The sequence below is a fragment of the Paroedura picta genome, chromosome 16 (assembly GCF_049243985.1).
Source record: "Paroedura picta isolate Pp20150507F chromosome 16, Ppicta_v3.0, whole genome shotgun sequence".
NCBI lineage: Eukaryota > Metazoa > Chordata > Lepidosauria > Squamata > Gekkonidae > Paroedura > Paroedura picta.
In genome coordinates, this window is record NC_135384.1 from 11,376,061 (window position 1) to 11,399,795 (window position 23,735).

The 23,735-nt window shown below is 42.9% G+C and overlaps 2 protein-coding genes across 2 annotated transcripts; both read right to left on the bottom strand.

Moving 5' to 3' along the window:
• Window positions 1-249: 249 nt before the first annotated feature.
• Window positions 250-6,692, bottom strand: LOC143825214 (vomeronasal type-2 receptor 26-like). The gene is made up of 4 exons (XM_077313237.1): window positions 5,871-6,692; window positions 3,367-3,594; window positions 2,931-3,057; window positions 250-1,151 (listed from the first exon to the last, which is right to left on the bottom strand). The coding sequence occupies exons 1-4, from the start codon at window positions 6,690-6,692 to the stop codon at window positions 250-252; spliced, it is 2,079 nt and encodes a 692-aa protein (XP_077169352.1).
• A 5,621-nt stretch (window positions 6,693-12,313) lies between these two features.
• LOC143825215 (vomeronasal type-2 receptor 26-like) lies at window positions 12,314-19,172 on the bottom strand. Its single transcript, XM_077313239.1, has 4 exons — window positions 18,351-19,172; window positions 15,861-16,088; window positions 15,426-15,552; window positions 12,314-13,215 (listed from the first exon to the last, which is right to left on the bottom strand). The coding sequence occupies exons 1-4, from the start codon at window positions 19,170-19,172 to the stop codon at window positions 12,314-12,316; spliced, it is 2,079 nt and encodes a 692-aa protein (XP_077169354.1).
• Window positions 19,173-23,735: the final 4,563 nt, after the last annotated feature.

Below are 23,735 nucleotides of genomic sequence, written 5' to 3' on the forward strand. Positions count from 1 at the left end.
TCTGTGCTATAGTACACTGTTGCAGGGATCTTTGTTTGTAGGGGGGTGTATCAACGGTTATGAAATAAACCAGACTTTTATAAAATCAATGAAGTTTATTAGCTACTTAAAGATGAAAAGTAAAACTAATCTAATGAATGAATGTCAGGAAAAGATTCATGGATTTCATTCTGTGCACAATATGAAAATTCTCCATTTGAGTGCAGTACAGATACAGCTGGAGAACACATGGATGGCTGATAAAAGTATTTAAGACCTATTCCTTATCAGCTGTTCTCTTTTGTTCAGTTCAGGCCTCAGGAGAATGATATAGCACTTTGGGGAAAAGATACAGCCTAGTAGGCCACCACTGGAAGCTAAGATGGAGAAGATCTCCACGGCTACCATGTCTTTTCCTTTAGTGCTCAGGTAGGTTGGGACAAAGGACAGCCACACACTACAAAAGACCAACATGCTGAAGGTGATGAATTTGGCTTCATTGAAGCTGTCAGGCAAATTCCTGGCTAGGAAAGCCACAATGAAGCAGACAATGGCAAGAAATCCGATGTAACCCAAGACACAGTAAAACATGGTGACTGACCCTTCATTGCATTGCACAATGATTTCTGTACTCATTGAAAGCATGTCCGTATCTGGGAAGGGAGGAGAAGTAGCAAGCCAAATTGTACAAATGCTAACTTGAACAATGGAACAAGAAATAACAATATAATACGCCAAATGTTTCCCCACCCATTTTCGAAAAAGGCTTCCTGGCTTGGAGGCCATAAATGCCACAATGACGGTCACTGTTTTTGCCAGGACAGAAGAAACAGCAACAGAGAAGATGATGCCAAATGTCATCTGTCGGAGCAGGCAGGTCACCTTGTTAGGTTGTCCAATGAAGAGCAAAGAGCAGAGGAAGCAAAGGAGCAGGGAGATGAGCAGAATGTAGGTCAAGGTCTGGTTGTTGGCTTTAACAATCGGGGTGTCCTGGTGCTTTATGAAGGCCAGAAGCACCAGGGCTGTTATCATATTGAAGGAAAGAGCTAAAGAGGCCAAAATAATGCTCATAGGCTCAGAGAATGACAGAACATTTAGAATCTTGGGAAGGCAATGATCCTGTCCTTGGTTTGGATAATGACCTTTAAAGCAGGTGATGCAATAATCCATGTCTGAAATGAGAAGATAACTTGCTTAGAAATATTTATCATACTTGTTCACGTTTGGTGGAGGGGTTAGGTTAAAAATAAGGAAGGAAGGAAGGAAGGAAGGAAGGAAGGAAGGAAGGAAGGAAGGAAGGAAGGAAGGAAGGAAGGAAGGAAGGAAGGAAGGAAGGAAGGAAGGAAGGAAGGAAGGCAGGGAAGAAGGGAGGGAGGGAGGGAGGGAGGGAGGGAGGAAGGAAGGAAATTTTTGTAAGATAGTACCTAAAATTTTACGATCCACAGTTCATACACTTGTCCTAATATTGAAAATATGTAAGAAGAAATGTCCTGATTTGCCCCTTTAGGGATTTATTCAGATGAGAGCAATAATCCTCTTGTGTTTAAAGAACTTTGTGGGGGACTTCAGTAGTTCATATTAATACTTCTTAATCTCTTACCAAAAAAACAAAAATAAAACAGAATAGAACTAAAGCCTGCTGATGTCCAGGGATTCTGTTTTCTTTAAATTTGAATGCCTTTAACATCTGAAAATCTTTGGAAATAGATCTACAGGAATGTTCAACACGAGGAAGTGTAAGGTGTGAAAAATAAAATCTCAAGTTTTGCTAATGAAGTCCAAATTTGCAGAAACTGAAAAGGAAAGAGACCTCAAGATTTTATTGAATAAATCAATGAAGTGTAGACCCAATGTGCTGTTTACAGTGAAAAGTGAACTCTAAACTAGGGACTATCAGAAAAGGGATTGGAATTCAAAAGAACAACAAAGAGTATAATAACACCCCTATGGAGATTTCTGGTCTGCCCCCAGTTGAACTACCATATGCATTTCTGGTCACCATATTTCAAAAAGGACATCATCAAGCTGGGGAAAGTACAGAAGTCAGCACCCAAGATAAGTAAGTGGTCAGATTTCTCCAAAAGAGGAACAGTTCTAGGCGTTTTCTAACTCTTGACGTTTTCAGTTGACAAAAGAGACAGACATGATAGAGGGTTAGAAAGCATGAACTGAATAACTTTGTCTCCCTTGCCTAAAATTCAAGGGTCTTCTAGGAAACTGACGGGCAGCAGATACAGCAGGTCAAAAGAAAATACTTCTTTATACAGCAGGTAATTAACAACTTGGAATTTGCTGCCTGTTGAAATAGAGGTGGCCAGACAGATAAGCAGCTTTTAAAGGGAATCAGACAGATGCATGGAGGAGAGCCTATCAATCTGTACTCACCATGTTGACTAAAGCGGTGGTCCCCAACCACCGGGCCACGGCTCCCTCTCCCCCCTCCCCGCACTAAGAAACTTCCCAGGCCGCAAAAGCGGCCAATTAGCTTGCGGCCTGCAAGCTTTGTTTTGTGTGGGGGGGAGAGGGAAGCAGGGCAGTGCATGCGTGGCATGCGCAGCCGCACGATCGCCCTCCCCACCACCGCCGGACCGCAGCCTTGGAAAGGATGCGGACCACTGGACTAAAGGGAATCCCCACATCCACAGGCAGCAAACTCCTGAACACCAAGGGCAGGAGGCAACTTCAGAGGATCTGTCCACTATGCCCTTTTAGTGGTAATTCAGATTAACTGGTTGGCTACTATTGAGACAGGATCCTGGACCAGATGGATGAATAGACAGAACCATTAGGTCTGATCCATTTCTTCTGTTTTTACTGCATAATGGGGAGAAAACAAGTTAATGTAAAAAGTATGTTTCCTCGAAGTGAAAATCTTGAAATTCCCACCCAGCAGCTGATCAAAAACTTTGGGGATCTTTAACAGGAGCAATCATTATATGAACATCTCCTACCCTCTTTGTCTGACATTTTCCCTTCTGGACACCGTTCACAATCGTAGCAGCAGAATTTCTCCCCTTCCTTCTTCTTCCTGCTGTAGCCAGGCTTGCACTTATCATTACACCAAGAGAAAGGAGGCACCTGTCCTTGAAGAAAGCAGAAAGATAGAATTGAGAAGCCATTTTGCTTCAGAATTATGTCACTTCAGTAAAGGAGGTGATATCGGAGATCTCAAAGATGGCTCATTCTCCAAAGCAAGATAGAATCAACAATGGTTTTTTTGAGAGGCAATGAGATGTTTTCACACCTCTGGAAGGTGTCTGTTCCTGTTAATCCTGTCCTCTGACAGCAAATTTCATGGATAAAACATTAATGGAGCCTGTTTGATCCCCCTAAACCATCTGCCTACCCATTTCTATTTGTTTGAGAGACACTAAGTTAACTTCTCACATGTGAAAAGTGTCTGTTCCATTGAATCCTGTCCTCGTGGATGATGACTCTTTCGCTCAGAGGAACATGAGGATCCAGTCTCCCGATCTTGACTCTGACGTAAGACTTATTCGGAAAAGTGAGTAAGTTGGTAATATCAAATCCACCTTTCAGTTCTCCTTGTTCATCAAAGGCCACTTCCTCTCCGGCAATGTTGTTGAAAGCGATTCTCTGAAGAAGGGTGTGGAACTTGGGGGAAAGAGAAAGAGCATGAAGTAGGATGGGATCAATGGCATGGACTGGAGTGTGCTCGCCAATGCCGTTCAGTTTCCAAGAGATTTTCCGATTCCTTTCCTCTAGGAGAGAAGTCATTTATGAATGCAACTATTTGGTTTTTGCTCATGAGAACGGACTTCCACTGCCAGACACAAGGCAAAGCAGTGAAGTGCGATTCCAGCTGTCAAAAAGGAAGTTTCCATAGCCCAGTTTTGAGCATATGATTTCGATTTAAAGGGCAGGGTAGAAGAGGAGGTGGATTTTTTGACCTTGCCATTTGCCACTTGAAGGAGCCTCAAAGCAGCTTACAATGGCTTACCTTTTCTCTTCCCAAAGCAAACCTGCTGTGAAGTAGGTGAGGCTGAGAGAGCTCTGAGGATACTGTGACTTGCCCATAGTCACCCATCTGGCTTCGTTTGGAGAAGGAGTGGGGAATCTAACCAGGTTCTCCAGATTAGAGGCCACTGCTATACTACCTACACTGGGTAGTAGGTTAGGTGAAAGACCTCTACTGGACACCCTGGAGAGCTACTCCTAGTCTTAATACTTGTTGTTACAGTGGGCTGATTCAATAGAATTTTTCTGCATAAGTCTTCAAAGAGGTAATAAGATGTGGTATTAAAGGAGAATATGAGCCTCTTGTGGCACAGGGTGGTAAGGCAGCATACATACAGTCTGAAGCTCTGCCCATGAGGCTGGGAGTTCAATCCCAGCAGCCGGCTCAAGGTTGACTCAGCCTTCCATCCTTCTGAGGTCGGTAAAATGAGTACCCAGCTTGCTGGGGGGTAAACGGTAATGACTGGGGAAGGCACTGGCAAACCACCCCGTATTGAGTCTGCCATGAAATGCTAGAGGGCGTCACCTCAAGGGTCAGACATGACCCAGTGCTTGCACAGGGGATACCTTTACCTTTACCTTTACCTTTATTAAAGCACAGGTAAAGGCCACAATTCTATAGGATTATCTCTGGCTTTGGGAATATTCCTAGAGCATCATGCTAAGGTGAAAAGTTCAACATTAGGTTTTCGCACAGTACTCATTTTGCACTGTTAGTGCTCCTTTGTAAAATCCTGATATTTGTCAGCTATAAGGACAGAACAAAGATCTCTTGAAAAGTGATTAAAACTCTTAACTCATTTTTTCCCCTTGAGGGATTGAGCCATTCTCTTTTCTCTACTCAGACAACATTTCGCTGAAACCATGAAGGGAAAAGTCTGCAACCCCTGGAACAATGTGAAGGGTGATTTCTAAAGGCCTGCAGCTTCAAAAATTGATAGCCAGATCTAAATTTCCATCATTTAGGATATGTAACTGTTATGGATATATTGTTTTATCAGATTTTCTTTTTGTTCAGTATCTTGTGTTTCCAAATGCTGTGTTCCTTTCCAGTTCTTTAATAAATGGTGTTTCATTGAATAATATTTCATTGAGCCTCTTGTGGCACAGAGTGGTAAGGCAGCAGACATGCAGTCTGAAGCTCTGCCCATGAGGCTGGGAGTTCAATCCCAGCAGCCGGCTCAAGGTTGACTCAGCCTTCCATCCTTCCGAGGTCAGTAAAATGAGTATCCAGCTTGCTGGGGGTAAACGGTAATGACTGGGGGAGGCACTGGCCACCCCGTATTGAGTCTGCCATGAAAACGCTAGAGGGCGTCACCCCAAGGGTCAGACATGACCCGGTGCTTGCACCGGGGATAGCTTTACTATTTCATTGAAAAGTCAGTCATTTTGGTTTGTACGAACCACATTAAAGCCCCTGTTTGACTCAGGAATACAAAAAGAGAGGAATGGAGGGGTAACAGCTACCCTACTTTCCAGTATAACCAAAGAACTAAGCCTAGAAGGGAAATGTGGTAGTCAGGTCACCATTCAAGTTCATCGGAAGAGAATGCCCTTTATTGTTATGACTTAACGATGGCAACAAAATCCAGAGAATGGGGAAATTCAGGAGTAGAGGGAGTCAGAAGCCTCACTGGGCAGGAGACCGATGACAGCTAAGTGACTTCCGGACTTTCTGGTGGGCAGGAAAAAGATTAAAATGTCCCATTCTCTCTCTCTAACCACGATATTAAACCCTAAGCATGACAGGGGATTGTTTTCCTCCAAGTGAAGAATAATTGCCTTCCAAAGGGGCACCTTCAGAGAAGCCAAGCTTCCTCCATTATCCACTGCTGCCTACATTATCCACTTACCAAAATCCCAAATTCTACACATGACAGGAGTCTGCTTTATGCCATCTTAAAAGTTATTACCTTCCATGGTTGCACATTCAGAGAAGCCAGGTTGTCTCCATTATCCACTGCTCTGTGCTTGGCTCTAGATGAGTCCAAGATGTGTAGGGCGTGTGCAAGGGCATAGACAGCATTGTATATTCTGTAGCTAGGGTCGGTCATGCTCATTTCATAAAAAGGTGCCGGAACTGTTTCCAGTCTCTCCTGTTCAGTGCATGTTTCAACTGAATTGATTGGGTTTAGAGAACCTGGCAGCACACAATCGAACACATTCTCCCAGAAGTCCTTGATAAAACCATCTCCCTTTGCCCAAGTAGGTTTTAAAAGCTGAAGGAATTCATGGAAGCCTGGGATGTCCTTTGAAGGAATGGAGAAGGAAAGAGCCCCATGGAATAGTTCTATATCAAATGCCTTTTGAAAAGAATTTAATACAAAATCCACCTGGGCTCCTGTAATCCACACCTTTCCAACAGAGTTTCTCTCCACGAATTCGGTATCTGTTAGATCTCCTATCATGGTGGGCAAAATGATAATGTTTGCTAGACAAAGAAATGTCCCAGCTTCTCCATATACAACAATTGCATTGGCCTTGGTGTTCGGGAGATTTGTGTTACTACCGTCAATAAACTTGAACAGAAGATCTATGTTCTCCAACTCCAAATGTTTTGGAGCCTTTTCCGTGAAGGCTGCACAGATTCCATTGCTGGATAGGATTGGCTCAAATGTCTGCAAGAAACGATCTCCCCTTTCATCATCCAAAGTGACGAGGCCAACCCATTTCCACTTGAAATGCAGAAGTAACTGGACAATTCCCTCGTACTGAAGGGCTTCCTTAGGGAACATGCGGTAAAAGGAAGGGCGACTCATTGGGCCATCCACATCTGATTCAAAGGAGCCATAGGACAACTAAGAAGGGGAGAAGCAAATCATGTTACAAAAGGAAAATAGGAATACTTTATTGTATTTTTCACCAAAATACCCTATCTACTTGCGTATAAGCCTCGTTTTTCAGCATCTTTTTTCACACTGAAAGAGCCCTCCTCGGTTTATACGCGGGTATAGACGGTGATTGAAATAAAAGCCTGCTCAAGCCAGCCAATTGTTGCTCTGGCAGCTTGTAGGACATCAACGGTTTGACTGAGGGACTCTGATCTTTTCTTCCGTATTGCCTTCACTTCTTCCTCTGCTTAATCACTTCTTCCAAATTATTCTTTTGGTTTCTGTGAATGAAAAGCGGGGTACAAAACCCAGCAGCTATTCATCCTCTTGACTTTTCTGTATTTGTTGGGGGGGGGAGGCTGGATGGGAGAACCTGTGATGATGGAGCATTTCCCACCCTCGGCTTCTATGCGAGTCAATAAGTTTGGGTGCCTCGGCTTATATGCAGGTCGGCTTATATGCAAATATATACAGTATATCGGATTAGATATCAACTTAGTTTTTCAGACTGTTGCCCATGGCTTTTGTCTGCATATTTTTTTCCTTCTGCAAGTAGAACTCTCTGGAATTTTTTTATTTATTTTAAACATTTTTTAGCCATATCAATGTGGTGTATAATGTGAATTAAACAAGTTTAAATAAATAAATAAATAAATAAATAAATAAATAAATAAATAAATAAATAAATAAATAAATAAATAAATAAATAAATAAATAAATAAATAGAATGAATCCTAAATGACATTGCATTCAACTTCTTCCTAAAAAATTGAAATGGGTGGGGCAGATACTACTCATTGGGAGATTGTTCCATACATACATTTATTTATTTTGGTCAATGACCAGTACAAAATACAAAACAGTAAAACACCTTAAAAGTTATATACAGCTGACCATATACAGCTGACCATAAGCTTGCCTCAAACAGGGTCAAACCTGACTCCACACACAGTGCAGCATTAGAGACAATTGTGGGGAGCTGTAGAAGATTTCTCAAAAATTTGGTTTGGGAGATTGTTCCCTAACTGTGGGGCCACCAGTGAAAAGGCACTCTCTCATTTGCCCACCAGAGGAGGAGCTTCTTGGATGGTTGGGAGTCAGGAGGGTTTCTCAATTCCTGGCCCGGATTCTGTTTCCAAAGTGACCCTAGTTCCAAGCCATGTTGGGCTCTAAAGAACAACCGTGGCAGTCAGCCTCAAGTCTTTCAATCCAACAGCAACCTGCGTGGGAGGCCTTAAATGTTTCTTCTCTACTACAATCCTGTCCAAAGTAGCCCTTTCTGCCTGGGGACCTGATCATTATACTTTGCAGATTAGGTGTAATTCCAGGAGCTCTCCAGGCCCCACCTGGAGGTTGGCTACCCCTTGGCTGGAAATATTCCTGGAGGTTTAAGGTGGGATTTCAAAATTATATAATGCTTCAGAGTCCAGCTTTCAAAGGAGACATTTTCGCCTGCTGTTGGGAGGCAGTGGTGCAGGTGTGTCCCTCCTGGCCTATGGGTTATGGCCAGCCCTACCAGCAACTGCTTGTATTCTGGGGCACAGACAGACAGACCAACATCAATCCTGAGAGTTTGGAAAATGCCGGATGATCTAAATAAATATTTACAGCCTGAAACTGTATATAGTGAATATAATATAAATATAATCCCCATTCTCTGATCATACCTGTGGGATCTTGTAAAGACTTAAGAGAGTTGCCATGTCTGTTGTGGTTTTAGAAGTGTGTCCCCCAATGATGCCAATCATGTTTTGAGGCATGCCACATTTGTAGTTTGGGATGAATCCATGTGATGTGAAGAGCAGGTCCATGGTGATCCTGTAAATCCATTTTTCAAGGGTGGTGGAGTCACGGATGTGGAACCCAAGAGTGACATTGGACAATATGCTGGGGTTCGCATTGATCTCACGGATGGCAAATACCAAGGCAAGGACATGCTGGTAGAAATTTGTTACCAGGCTGCAAAGAGAATCATTCATTGTTTTAGAAGAGAATGCTTCAATGTACAGGTTCTGGATTAGTCACGACAACTTTGGGGTCCCATCTGAATCAGAGGAATAACCCATCTATATCCACTTCTCATTTCCCATAGCACAGTGCTCCTGGGAAACCCACAAGTTGGACAAGGAGCCATCAGTCATTTCACTGTACCCCAAGGACTGGTATTCAAAGGAATACTGGAAGGTCCTGGTAGTTACCAAAACCAATGGCCCATGATAGATCCATTAATGTATCTTATTCCCTTTTGGCTATGTAATGCTATATTATTCAGCACAGACAGTGTTCTGTGAAGAATTACTTGGAGATGTCTGTTCTACCCTTATTTTGAGTTTTACTATTGTGAAGCATGGAGAAGACGCTCTTGTTCTACTCTTTTCCAAACTCTGCATAATCTTATTCACTTTTTTGTTATGCATTTTGTACAACATGCTAGAGATATTGAACTTGAGGGACAAGAATCATCCCTACCGATGTCACACATGGTTTGATATGTACTGATAAACGTAACAAACCTCTTGTGTCAAAATATCTTTGCATATTCACCATCCTGATATTTACTCAGAAGCAATATATTTTTGAAATATTAGGTCCCTCCTCATTACTTTTCCCCTACAATTTTGATATTCCTTGTGCAGAATGGAGGTGTATTTTGTGCCCTTTAAAAATAAATCCCTACCTGCTGCTCTAAACGTTCTAATTTAGGATAGCTCAGTGCATACAGGCTGTAACCAAAAAGTGTGCAATCCCCTCAGGGTTCCTTAAAGAAGCAGAATGTCCCGTCACTGAAAAAGCATCATCTTTTGTCTTGGAACAGGAGGTCTTCCTTTTGGTAGCCACCGAACCTAGCGTCCATCCGTTACTTTTAAAAACGCCCACCTAGTTTCGCAAACATACCAGATTTCCTCAAATAAAATCAGACTTCGTCATCTTTTCTATGTCAGAGGATCACTGATTCACTTACAGTGGCCGACAGACATAATCCTGGTCGGAGCGCTGTTGAAATTCAACCTTTTCGGATACACAAGCAATATGAGTAAGAATTCCACCAATCAGGATTTCCCCTGGCTGATACCACTGATGTGGGATCTGAGGAGGATTGTTTCCAGTGCATTTCATACTATATGATTTATACATAAGCAACACATTGGCATCAGCAGCAACATCACAGATTCTTCCAAGTGCAGTCAAAACATGCCTCTCTCTACGTAGTCTCTCTGGAGTCTCCTTTATGGCGTTGTCATTCGTTTCCACCTGGTTTGAAAACGATAACTCAGGTGGGTCCAACACTATTTTAAAGGGTATAAATATGAACCTTATCTTTAATTTCCCAACTCTTTGCTTTGTAAGCTACCTGAGAGATAGAGATAAGAAAACTGCCTCTCTCTAGTCCCCCGTTTTAGCAGAGACTGGCTCAGTGGTGGCTTTCATCACCAGAACGTTGAGACTTCATTTCTGATTTGTTTTCTGTCTCCTTCTGGAAAGGGATTCGAAGTTCGACAGGGTGAAGAAATGGCAGTGATTTCGATAATTATAGTGAAGCTAATCTCCTCTGAAGCTAATCTCCTCCTCTGTTGTTCATATACAGGGATAATTTGAGGCAGAAATAGTGAACAAAAATATTTGTTTTAACTTAGCTTCTCTCTAGGGAGACCGACAGGTGGAATGGTGATCTTAGACCCCAGAGGTCCCCCCCATCCATTATGTAATTCAAAGAATAACCTGAGAGATTCTCAAAAGGGAAGAGACCATGCAAAAACTGTGAACAACTTCTTCGGACTCATGTATCTGTTTATTTAATTACAACTGCTTTTTTTCAAACCTTCAATGATGGAGGAGCCCTTAAAATAATTTTCCAGACTTCATGGAACCCCAGAAGTGATGTCAACCTCCCAGCCATGCCCCCCATAAGTTACATGTCACCAGAAGTGACTACTACCTATGTTAACAGGCAGGCTTGGCTAAGGGCTGTTCCCCTGAAAAACAAAACAAAACACTTTCTCCCTGGTTACCTAAAACCTTCTTCCACTTACCTTGGCTTAGCCACACAAATAGCTTTGCATGTTGCAAGCAAGATCTCACTGCAATGATTGGATTAGCTCCACCAGGGAGCTTAGCCATCGTTCTACCTCACCTCTCCCACACTATTGCCGTGGGAAGCAGGGCAAAGGCAGAAAAGAGGGAGTGGGAAAGCCAGGAACTGTCCTGTCTGTCCTTTGAAAGTTTATATGCCCGTCTCCAAAGCAGATTTGCGATTCGGACATGCTGTTCAATGGTGCTGGCTGATTTGGATAATTTCTGTATGATCCGTGCTCGAATTAAGGCTGATTCTTATACTTTTAATCTGAAACTGTCCACAATGCAAATGCATACCACAACCCAAAAGTATTTCCAGTGCACTTCATACTATGTAATTAATAAATGACTATAAAATTTACTCAAACAACAGCATGGGTATCAGCAGCTATAGCACAGATTCTGCCATTTGCAACCCAAACACACCTCTCTCCACATGGACTCTCCAGGACTCTTCTAGACCATTGTCATTAGATAAGCCTGGTTTCAAGAAAATAACTCAGATGGGTCTTGTCCCTTAGAATCATAGAATCATCGAGTTGGAAGGGGCCATTAAGGCCATCTAGTCCAACCCCCTGCTCAACGTTATTTTCTTGAAACCAGGCTTCCAACACACTTGAAAGATAGTGAATAAAGATATGAAAGGTGTTCTTTCTAGTTCTTCATTGCAGCCATGAATGACTCAGGCTTTTATAACCAGAGCTTTGAGACTGCATTTCTGATTTGTGTTCTGTTTCCTTCTGGGAAGGTCTTGGAACTTCGTCAGTGTGAAGGAGTGAGAGTGACTGTGATAATTATAGTGAGGAGAATATCTGCTGGAAGAATGTTGTTAGTGTTCTGGGGTAATATGCAGCAGAAATAGTGAAGAAAAACATTGTCAGATCTTATCCCAGCTGGGGGAGGAGGCACCCTCCTGATAAGGAGGGGGCCTGAAGGGGAGGGGGCCTGGAGGGGAGGGGGGCCATGTTGGCCCCTCCCACACCCAGCCGCCTGCCCCCTAGAACCCGCTCTATTTGGCTACAGTGGGCCTTAATTCTATTCAATTTATGAAGCTGGTTTCCGGCACAGCCTAATGCAATGAAAACTGAAATTTCTTTTCAGCTAGTTAAAATAGACATTTGAGGGTGAAAAACTGAACCATTCTGAAATATGTAGCTGAAATATGTAGGTGATATATTTGTCATCTCTTGGATTAATTTCATTCTGTGCTATAGTACACTGTTGCAGGGATCTTTGTTTGTAGGGGGGTGTATCAACGGTTATGAAATAAACCAGACTTTTATAAAATCAATGAAGTTTATTAGCTACTTAAAGATGAAAAGTAAAACTAATCTAATGAATGAATGTCAGGAAAAGATTCATGGATTTCATTCTGTGCACAAAATGAAAATTCTCCATTTGAGTGCAGTACAGATACGGCTGGAGAACACATGGATGGCTGATAAAAGTATTTAAGACCTATTCCTTATCAGCTGTTCTCTTTTGTTCAGTTCAGGCCTCAGGAGAATGATATAGCACTTTGGGGAAAAGATACAGCCTAGTAGGCCACCACTGGAAGCTAAGATGGAGAAGATCTCCACGGCTACCATGTCTTTTCCTTTAGTGCTCAGGTAGGTTGGGACAAAGGACAGCCACACACTACAAAAGACCAACATGCTGAAGGTGATGAATTTGGCTTCATTGAAGCTGTCAGGCAAATTCCTGGCTAGGAAAGCCACAATGAAGCAGAAGGTAGCCAGGAATCCGATGTAACCCAAGACACAGTAAAACATGGTGACTGACCCTTCATTGCATTGCACAATGATTTCTGTACTCATTGAAAGCATGTCCGTATCTGGGAAGGGAGGAGAAGTAGCAAGCCAAATGGCACAAATGCTAACTTGAACAAAGGAACAAGAAATAACAATATAATATGCCAAATGTTTCCCTACCCATTTTCGAAAAAGGCTTCCTGGCTTGGAGGCCATAAATGCCACAATAACGGTCACTGTTTTTGCCAGGACAGAAGAAACAGCAACAGAGAAGATGATGCCAAATGTCATCTGTCTGAGCAGGCAAGTCACCTTGTTAGGCTGCCCAATGAAGAACAAAGAGCAGAGGAAGCAAAGGAGGAGAGAGATGAGCAGAATGTAGGTCAAGGTCCGGTTGTTGGCTTTAACAATCGGGGTGTCCTTGTGCATTAGGAAGGCCAGAAGCACCAGAGCTGTTATCAGAGAGAAGGAAAGAGCTAAAGAGGCCAAAATAATGCTCATAGGCTCAGAGAATGACAGAACATTTAGAATCTTGGGAAGGCAATGGTCTTGTCCTTGGTTTGGATAATGATCTTTAAAGCAGGTGATGCAATAATCCATGTCTGAAATAAGAAGATAACTTGCTTAGACATTTTTATCAGACTTATTCATGATTGGTGGAGGGGTTAGATTACCAATAAGGAAGGAAGGAAGGAAGGAAGGAAGGAAGGAAGGAAGGAAGGAAGGAAGGAGGGAAGGAAGGAAGGAAGGAAGGAAGGAAGGAAAGGAGGGAGGAAGGGAGGAAGGAAGGAAGGATGGAAGGAAGGAAAAGGAAGGAAGGAAGGCAGGAAGGAAGGAAGGAAGGAAGGGAGACAGGGAGGAAGGAAGGCAGGCAGGGAGCAAGGCAGGAAAGGAAGGAGGAAGGCAGGAAGGAAGGCAGGAAGGAAGGAAGGGAGGGAGGGAGGGAGGGAGGGAGGGAGGACGTATTTGTAAGATAGTACCTAAAAAAAAGAGCCTCTTGTGGCGCAGAGTGGTAAGGCAGCCGTCTGACAGCTTTGCCCATGAGGTTGGGAGTTCAATCCCAGAAGCTGGCTCAAGGTTGACTCAGCCTTCCATCCTTCTGAAGTCGGTAAAATGAGTACCCAGCTTGCTGGGGGGTAAAGGGTAATGACTGGGGAAGGCACTGGCAAACCACCCCGTATTGAGTCTGCTATGAAAACGCTAGAGGGCTTCACCCCAAGGGTCAGACATGACTCAGTGCTTGCACAGGGGATACCTTTACCTTTACCTAAAATTTTATGATCCACAGTTCATAGACTTGTCCTAATATTGAAAATATGTAAGAAGCAATGTCCTGATTTGCCCCTTTAGGGATTTATTCAGATGAGAGCAAGAATCCTCTTGTGGTTACAGAACTTTGTGGGGGACTTCAGTAGTTCCTGTTAATACTTCTTAATCTCTTACCAAAAAAACAAACATAAAACAAAATAGAACTGAAGCCTGCTGATGTCCAGGGATTCTGTTTTCTTTAAATTTGAATGCCTTTAACATCTGAAAATCTTTGGAAATAAATAGACAAATCTGCAGGAATGTTCAACATGAGGAAGTGTAAGGTGTGAAAAATAAAATCTCTGGTTTTGCTAATGAAGTCCAAATTGGCAGAAACTGAAAAGGAAAGAGACCTCAAGATTTTATTGAATAAATCAATAAAGTGTAGACCCAATGTGCTGTTTACAGTGAAAAGTGAACTCTAAACTAGGGACTATCAGAAAAGGGACTGGAATTCAAAAGAACAACAAAGAGTATAATAACACCCGTATGGAGATTTCTGGTCTGCCCTCAGTTGAACTACCATGTGCAGTTCTGGACACCATATTTCAAAAAGGACATCATCAAGCTGGGGAAAGTACAGAAGTCAGCACCCAAGATAAGTAAGTGGTCAGATTTCTCCAAAGGAGGAACAGCTCTAGGCGTTTTCTAACTCTTGACGTTTTCAGTTGACAAAAGAGACAGACATGATAGAGGGTTAGAAAACATGAACTGAATAACTTTGTCTCCCTTGCCTAAAATTCAAGGGTCTTCTAGGAAACTGACAGGCAGCAGATACAGCAGGTCAAAAGAAAACACTTCTTTATACAGCAAGTAATTAAAAACATGAAATTTGCTGCCTGTTGAAATAGAGGTGGCCAGACACATAAGCAGCTGTTAAAGGGAATCAGACAGATGCATGGAGGAGAGCCTATCAATCTGTACTAACCATGTTGACTAAAGCGGTGGTCCCCAACCACCGGGCCACGGCTCCCTCTCCCCGCCCCCCCCCCGCAGTAAGAGACTTCCCAGGCCGCAAAAGTGGCCGATTAGCTTGCGGCCTGGCAAGCTTCGTTTTGTGTGTGGGGGGGGGGGAGAGGGAAGCAGGGCAGTGCATGCGTGGCATGCGCAGCCACACGATCGCCCTCCCCACCACCGCCGGTCCGCAGCCTTGGAAAGGATGCAGACCACTGGACTGAAGGGAATCCCCACACCCACAGGCAGCAAACTCCTGAACACCAAGGCCAGGAGGCAACTTTAGAGGATCTGTCCACTATGCCCTTTTAGTGGTAATTCAGATTAACTGGTTGGCAAGTATGGAGACAGGATCCTGGACCAGATGGATGAATAGACAGAACCATTAGGTCTGATCCATTTCTTCTGTTTTTACTGCATAATGGGGGGAAAACAAGTTAATGTAAAAAGTATGTTTCCTCCAAGTGCAAATCTTGAAATTCCCACCCAGCAGCTGATCAAACCTTTGGGGATCTTTAACAGGAGCAATCATTATATGAACATCTCCTACCCTCTTTGTCTGACATTTTCCCTTCTGGACACCGTTCACAATCATAGCAGCAGAATTTCTCCCCTTCCTTCTTCTTCCTGCTGTAGCCAGGCTTGCACTTATCATTACACCGAGAGAAAGGAGGTACCTGTCCTTGAAGAAAGCAGAAAGATAGAACTGAGAAGCCATTTTGCTTCGGAATTATGTCACTTCAGTAATGGAGGTGATATCAGAGATCTCAAGATGTCTCATTCTCCAAAGCAAGGTAGAATCAACGATGGTTCTTTTGAGAGGCAATGAGATGTTTTCACACCTGTGGAACTTGTCTGTCCCCGTTAATCCTGTCCTCTGACAGCAAATTTCATGGGTAAAACATTAATGGAGCTTGTTTGATCCCCCTAAACCATCTGCCTACCCATTTCTATTTGTTTGAGAGACACTAAGGTAACTTCTCACATGTGAAAGGTGTCTGTTCCACTGAATCCTGTCCTCGTGGATGATTACTCTTTCGCTCAGAGGAACATGAGGATCCAGTCTCCCGATCTTGACTCTGACGTAAGACTTATTCGGAAAAGTGACCAAGTTGGTAATATCAAATCCACCTTTCAGTTCTCCTTGTTCATCAAAGGCCACTTTGACTCCAGCACTGTTGTTGAAAGCAATTCTCTGAAGAAGGGTGTGGAGCTTGGGGGAAAGAGAAAGAGCATTAAGTAGGATGGGATCAATGGCATGGACTGGAGTGTGCTCGCCAATGCCGTTCAGTTTCCAATAGATTTTTCGATTCCGTTCTTCTAGGAGAGAAGTCATTCATGAATGCAAGTATTTGGTTTTTGCTCCTGAGAACGGACTTCCACTGCCAGACACAAGGCAAAGCAGTGAAGTGCGATTCCAGCTGTCAAAAAGGAAGTTTCCATAGCCCAGTTTTGAGCATATGATTTCGATTTAAAGGGCAGGGTAGAAGAGGAGTTGGGTTTTTTGACCTTGCCATTTGCCACTTGAAGGAGCCTCAAAGCAGCTTACAATTGTTTACCCTTTCTCTCCCCATGGCAACCCTACTGTGAAGTAGGTGAGGCTGAGAGAGCTCTGAGGATACTGTGACTTGCCCAAGGTCACCCATTTGGCTTCGTTTGGAGAAGAAGTGGGGAATCAAACAAGGTTCTCCAGATTAGAGGCCACTGCTATACTACCTACACTGGGTAGTAGGTTAGGCGAAAGACCTCTACTGGACACCCTGGAGAGCTACTCCTAGTCTTAATACTTGTTGTTACAGTGCGCTGATTCAATATAATTTTTCTGCATAAGTCTTCAAAGAGGTAATAAGATGTGGTATTAAAGGAGAATATGAGCCTCTTGTGGCACAGGGTGGTAAGGCAGCATACATACAGTCTGAAGCTCTGCCCATGAGGCTGGGAGTTCAATCCCGGCAGCCGGCTCAAGGTTGACTCAGCCTTCCATCCTTCCAAGGTCGGTAAAATGAGTACCCAGCTTGCTGGGGGGTAAACGGTAATGACTGGGGAAGGCACTGGCAAACCACCCCGTATTGAGTCTGCCATGAAATGCTAGAGGGCGTCACCCCAAGGGTCAGACATGATCCGGTGCTTGCACAGGGGATACCTGTACCTTTACCGTTATTAAAGCACAGATAAAGGCCACAATTCTATAGGATTATCTCTGGCTTTGGGAATATTCCTAGAGCATCATGCTAAGGAGAAAAGTTCAACATTAGGTTTTCACACAGTACTCATTTTGCACGGTTAGTGCTCCTTTGCAAAATCCTGATATTTGTCAGCTATAAGGACAGAACAAAGATCTCTTGAACAGTGATTAAAACTCTTAACTCATTTTTTCCCCTTGAGGGATTGAGCCATTCTCTTTTCTCTACTCAGACAACATTTCGCTGAAACCATGAAGGGAATAGTCTGCAACCCCTAGAACAATGTGAGGGGTGATTTGTAAAGGCATGCAGCTTCAAAAATTGATAGCCAGATCTAAATTTCAATTATTTAGGCTATGTAACTGTTATGGATATATTGTTATGGATATATTATTTTATCCAATTTTCTTTTGATTTTGCTCAGTATCTTGTGTTTTCAAAAGCTGTGTTCCTTTCCAGTTCTTTAATAAATGGTATTTCATTGAATAATATTTCATTGAGCCTCTGCCCATGAGGCTGGGTGTTCAATCCTAGCAGCTCAAGGTTGACTCAGCCTTCCATCCTTCCAAGGTTGGTAAAATGAGTATCCAGCTTGCTGGGGGGCAAACAGTAATGACTGGGGGAGGCACTGGCAAACCACCCCATATAGAGTCTGCCATGAAAACGCTAGAGGGCGTCCCCCCAAGGGTTAGACATGACCCGGTGCTTGCACCGGGGACACCTTTACTATTTCATTGAAAAGTCAGTCATTTTGGTTTGTACTAACCAAATTAAAGCCCCTGACTCAGGTATACCAAAAGAGACTCAGGTATACCAAAAGAGAGGAAGCGAGGGGTAACAGCTACCCTACTTTCCAGTATAACCAAAGAACTAAGCCTAGAATGGAAATGTGAAAGACATATCACCATTCAAGTTCATCGGAAGAGAATGCCCTTTATTGTTATGACTTAATGATGGCAACAAAATCCAGAGAATGGGGAAATTCAGGAGTAGAGGGAGTCAGAAGCCTCACTGGGCAGGAGATCCATGACAGCTAAGTGACTTCCGGACTTTCTGGTGTGCAGGAAAAAAGACTAAAATGTCCTATTCTCTCACTCTAACCATGATATTAAACCCTAAGCATAGCAGGGGATTGTTTTCCTCCAAGTGAAGAATAATTACCTTCCAAAGGGGCACCTTCAGAGAAGCCAAGCTTCCTCCATTATCCACTGCTGCCTACATTATCCACTTACCAAAATCCCAAATTCTACACATGACAGGAGTCTGCTTTATGCCAACTTAAAAGTTATTACCTTCCATGGTTGCACATTCAGAGAAGCCAGGTTGTCTCCATTATCCACTGCTCTGTGCTTGGCTCTAGATGAGTCCAAGATGTGTAGGGCGTGTGCAAGGGCATAGACAGCATTGTATATTCTGTAGCTAGGGTCGGTCATGCTCATTTCAAAAAAAGGTGCCGGAACAGTTTCCAGTCTCTCCTGTTCAGTGCATGTTTCAACTGACTTGATTGGGTTTAGAGAACCTGGCAGCACACAATCGAACACATTCTCCCAGAAGTCCTTGATAAAACCATCTCCCTTTGCCCAGGAAGGTTTTAAAAGCTGAAGGAATTCATGGAAGCCTGGGATGTCCTTTGAAGGAATGGAGAAGGAAAGAGCCCCATGGAATAGTTCTATATCAAATGCCTTTTGAAAAGAATTGAATACAAAATCCACCTGGGCTCCTGTAATCCACACCTTTCCAATAGACGTTCTCTCCACGAATTCGGTATCTGTTAGATCTCCTATCATGGTGGGCAAAATGATAATGCTAGCTAGACAAAGAAATGTCCCAGCTTCTCCATATACAACAATTGCATTGGCCTTGGTGTTCGGGAGATTTGTGTTACCACCGTCAATAAACTTGATCAGAAGTTCTATGTTCTCCAACTCCACATATTTCGGAGCCTTTTCTGTGAAGGCTGCACAGATTCCATTGCTGGATAGGATTGGCTCAAATGTCTGCAAGAAATGTTCTCCCCTTTCATCATCCATAGTGACGAGGCCAACCCATTTCCACTTGAAATGCAGAAGTAACTGGACGATTCCCTCATACTGAAGAGTTTCCTTAGGGAACATGCAGTAAAAGGAAGGTCGACTCATTGGGCCATTCACATCTGATTCAAAGGAGCCATAGGACAACTAAGAAGGGGAGAAGCAAATCATGTTACAAAAGGAAAATAGGAATACTTTATTGTATTTTTCACCAAAATACCCTATATACTCGCGTATAAGCCTAGGTTTTCAGCATCTTTTTTCACACTGAAAGAGCCCTCCTCGGTTTATACGCGGGGATAGACGGTGATTGAAATAAAAGCCTGCTCAAGCCAGCCAATTGTTGCTCTGGCAGCTTGTAGGACATCAACGGTTTGACTGAGGGACTCTGATCTTTTTTTCCCTTTTGCCTTCACTTCTTCCTCTGCTTAATCACTTCTTCCAAATTATTCTTTTGATTTCTGTGAATGAAAAGCGGGGTACAAAACCCAGCAGCTATTCATCCTCTTGACTTTTCTGTATTTGTTGGGGGGGAGGCTGGATGGGAGAGCCTGTGAGGATGGAGCATTTCCCACCCTCGGCTTCTGTGCGAGTCAAGCAGTTTGGGTGCCTCGGCTTATATGCAGGTCGGCTTATATGCAAATATATACAGTATATCAGATTAGATATCAACTTAGTTTTTTAGACTGTTGCCCATGGCTTTTGTCTGCATATTTCTTCCTTCTGCAAGTAGAACTCTCTGGAATTTTTAAATTTATTTTAAACATTTATTAGCCAAATCAATGTGGTCCATAATGTGAATTAAACAAGTTTAAGAAGATTTAAAAAAACCCTACACATTTAATAATTAGAGGACCAAAGTGGTAAAATGAATCCTAAATGACATTGCATTCAACTTCTTCCTAAAAAATTGAAATGGGTGGGGCAGATACTACTCATAGGCAGATTGGTCCATATATACATTTATTTGTTGCAGCTGACCATAAGCTTGCCTCGAACAGGGTCAAACCTGACTCCACACACAGTGCAGCATTAGAGACAATTGTGGGGAGCTGTAGAAGATTTCTCAAAAATTTGGTTTGGGAGATTGTTCCCTAACTGTGGGGCCACCAGTGAAAAGGCACTCTCTCATTTGCCCACCAGAGGAGGAGCTTCTTGGATGGTTGGGAGACAGGAGGGTTTCTCAATTCCTGGCCCGGATTCTGTTTCCAAAGTGACCCTAGTTCCAAGCCATGTAGGGCTCTAAAGAACAACCCTGGCAGTCGGCCTCAAGTCTTTCAATCCAACAGCAACCTGCGTGGGAGGCCTTAAATGTTTCTTCTCTACTACAACCCTGTCCAAAGTAGCCCTTTCTGCCTGGGGAGCTGATCTTTATACTTTGCAGATTAGCTGTAATTCCAGGAGATCATCAGGCACCACCTGGATGTTGGCTACCCCTAGGCTGGAAATATTCCTGGAGGTTTAAGGTGGGATTTCAAAATTATATAATGCTTCAGAGTCCAGCCTTCAAAGGAGACATTTTTGCCTGCTGTTGGGAGGGAGTGGTGCAGGTGTGTCCCTCCTGGCCTATGGATTATGGCCAGCCCTACCAGCAACTGCTTGTATTCTGGGGCACAGACAGACAGACCAACATCAATCCTGAGAGTTTGGAAAATGCCGGATGATCTAAATAAATATTTACAGCCTGAAACTGTATATAGTGAATATAATATAAATATAATCCCCATTCTCTGATCATACCTGTGGGATCTTGTAAAGACTTAAGAGAGTTGCCATATCTGTTGTGGTTTTAGAAGTGTGTCCCCCAATGATGCCAATCATGTTTTGAGGCATGCCACATTTGTAGTTTGGGATGAATCCATGTGATGTGAAGAGCATGTCCATGGTGATCCTGTAAATCCATTTTTCAAGGGTGGTGGAGTCACGGATGTGGAACCCAAGAGTGACATTGGGCAATATGCTGGGGTTCGCATTGATCTCACGGATGGCAAACACCAAGGCAAGGACATGCTGGTAGAAATTTGTTATCAGGCTGCAAAGAGAATCATTCATTGTTTTAGAAGAGAATGCTTCAATGTACAGGTTCTGGATTAGTCATGATAACTTTGGGGTCCCATCTGAATCAGAGGAATAACCCATCTATATCCACTTCTCATTTCCCATAGCACAGTGCTCCTGGGAAACCCACAAGTTGGACAAGGAGCCATCAGTCATTCCCACTGTACCCCAAGGACTGGAATTCAAAGGAATACTGGAAGGTCCTGGTAGTTACCAAAACCAATGGCCCATGATAGATCCATTAATGTATCTTATTCCCTTTTGGCTATGTAATGCTATATTATTCAGCACAGACAGTGTTCTGTGAAGAATTACTTGGAGATGTCTGTTCTACCCTTATTTTGAGTTTTACTATTGTGAAGCATGGAGAAGACACTCTTGTTCTACTCTTTTCCAAACTCTGCATAATCTTATTCACTTTTTTGTTATGCATTTTGTACAATATGCTAGAGATATTGAACTTGAGGGACAAAAATCATCCCTACCGATGTCACACATGGTTTGATATGTACTGATAAACGTAACAAATCTCTTGTGTCAAAATATCTTCGCATATTCACCATCCTGATATTTACTCAGAAGCTTAATATATTTTTGAATTATTAGGTCTCTCCTCATTACTTTTCCCCTACAATTTAGATATCCCTTGTGCAGAATGGAGGTGTATTTTGTGCCCTTTAAAAATAAATCCCTACCTGCTGCTCTAAACGTTCTAATTTAGGATAGCTCAGTGCATACAGGCTGTAACCAAAAAGAGTGCAGTCCCCTCAGGGTTCCTTAAAGAAGCAACGTGTCCTGTCACTGGAAAAGGATCATCTTTTGTCTGGGAACAGGAGGTCTTCCTTTTGGTAGCCACCGAACTTAGCGTCCATCCGTTACTTTTAAAAACGCCCACCTAGTTTTGCAAACATACCAGATTTCCTCAAATAAAATCAGACTTCGTCATCTTTTCTATGTCAGAGGATCACTGATTCACTTACAATGGCTGACAGACATAATCCTGGTCGGAGCGCTGTTGAAATTCAACCTTTTCGGACACACACCCAATATGAGTGACAATTCCACCAATGAGGATTTCACCTGGCTGATACCACTGATGTGGGATCTGAGGAGGATTGTTTCCAGTGCATTTCATACTATATGATTTATACATAAGCAACACATTGACATCAGCAGCATCATCACAGATTCTTCCTAGTGCAGTCAAAACATGCCTCTCTCTATGTAGTCTCTCTGGAGTCTCCTTTATGGCGTTGTCATTCGTTTCCACCTGGTTTGAAAAAGATAACTCAGGTGGCTCCAACACTATTTTAAAGGGTATAAATATGAACCTTATCTTTAATTTCCCAACTCTTTGATTTATAAGCTACCTGAGAGATAGAGATATGAAAACTGCCTCTCTCTAGTCCCCCGTTTTAGCAGAGACTGGCTCAGTGGTGGCTTTCATCACCAGAACGTTGAGACTTTATTTCTGATTTGTTTTCTGTCTCCTTCTGGAAAGGGATTCGAAGTTCGACAGGGTGAAGAAATGGCAGTAATTTCGATAATTATAGTGAAGCTAATCTCCTCTGAAGCTAATCTCCTCCTCTGTTGTTCATATACAGGGATAATTTGAGGCAAAAATAGTGAACAAAAATCTTTGTTTTAACTTAGCTTCTCTCTAGGGAGACCGACAGGTGGAATGGTGATCTTAGACCCCAGAGGTCCCCCCCCATCCATTATGTAATTCAAAGAATAACCTGAGAGATTCTCAAAAGGGAAGAGACCATGCAAAAACTGTGAACAACTTCTTTTCGGACTCACGTATCTGTTTATTTAATTACAACAGCTTTTTTTCAAACTTTCAACAATGGAGGAACCCCTAAAATAATTTTCCAGACTTCATGGAATCCTAGAAGTGATGTCAACCTCCCAGCCATGCCCCCCATAAGTTACATGTCACCAAAAATTGACCACCACCTATGTTAACAGGCAGGCTTGGCTAAGAGCTGTTCCCCTGGGGAAAAAAACAAAACACTTTCTCCCTGGTTAGCTAAAACCTCCCTCCGCTTACCTTGGCTTAGCTACACAAATAGCTTTGCATGTTGCAAGCAAGATCTCACTGCAATGATTGGATTAGCTCCACCAGGGAGCTTAGCCATCGGTCTACCTCACTTCTCCCACACTATTGCCCTGGGAAGCAGGGCAAAGGCAGAAAAGAGGGAGTGGGAAAGCAAGGAACTGCCCTGTCTGTCCTTTGAAAGTTTATATGCCCGTCTCCAAAGCAGATTTGCGATTCGGACATGCTATTCAATGGTGCTGGCTGATTTGGGTAATATCCGTATGATCCGTGCTCTAATTAAGCCTGATTCTTATACTTTTCATCTGAAACTGTCCACAATGCAAATGCATACCACAACCCAAAAGTATTTCCAGTGCACTTCATACTATGTAATTAATAAATGACTATAAAATTTACTCAAGCAACAGCATGGGTATCAGCAGCTACAGCACAGATTCTGCCATTTGCAACCCAAACACACCTCTCTCCACATGGACTCTCCAGGACTCTTCTAGACCATTGTCATTAGATAAGCCTGGATTCAAGAA

Coding starts and splice junctions, on each gene's coding strand:
- LOC143825215 (XM_077313239.1), bottom strand. CDS start 19,172: ATGTTCCCTAAGGAAACTCTTCAGTATGAGGGAATCGTCCAGTTACTT. Junction 16,089..18,350: donor TGAATGTGCAACCATGGAAG/GTAATAACTTTT, acceptor CTTTCCCCCAAG/CTCCACACCCTTCTTCAGAG. Junction 15,553..15,860: donor GGAACAGACACCTTTCACAT/GTGAGAAGTTAC, acceptor CTTCAAGGACAG/GTACCTCCTTTCTCTCGGTG.
- LOC143825214 (XM_077313237.1), bottom strand. CDS start 6,692: ATGTTCCCTAAGGAAGCCCTTCAGTACGAGGGAATTGTCCAGTTACTT. Junction 3,595..5,870: donor TGAATGTGCAACCATGGAAG/GTAATAACTTTT, acceptor CTTTCCCCCAAG/TTCCACACCCTTCTTCAGAG. Junction 1,152..2,930: donor GAAAATGTCAGACAAAGAGG/GTAGGAGATGTT, acceptor TTCTCATTTCAG/ACATGGATTATTGCATCACC.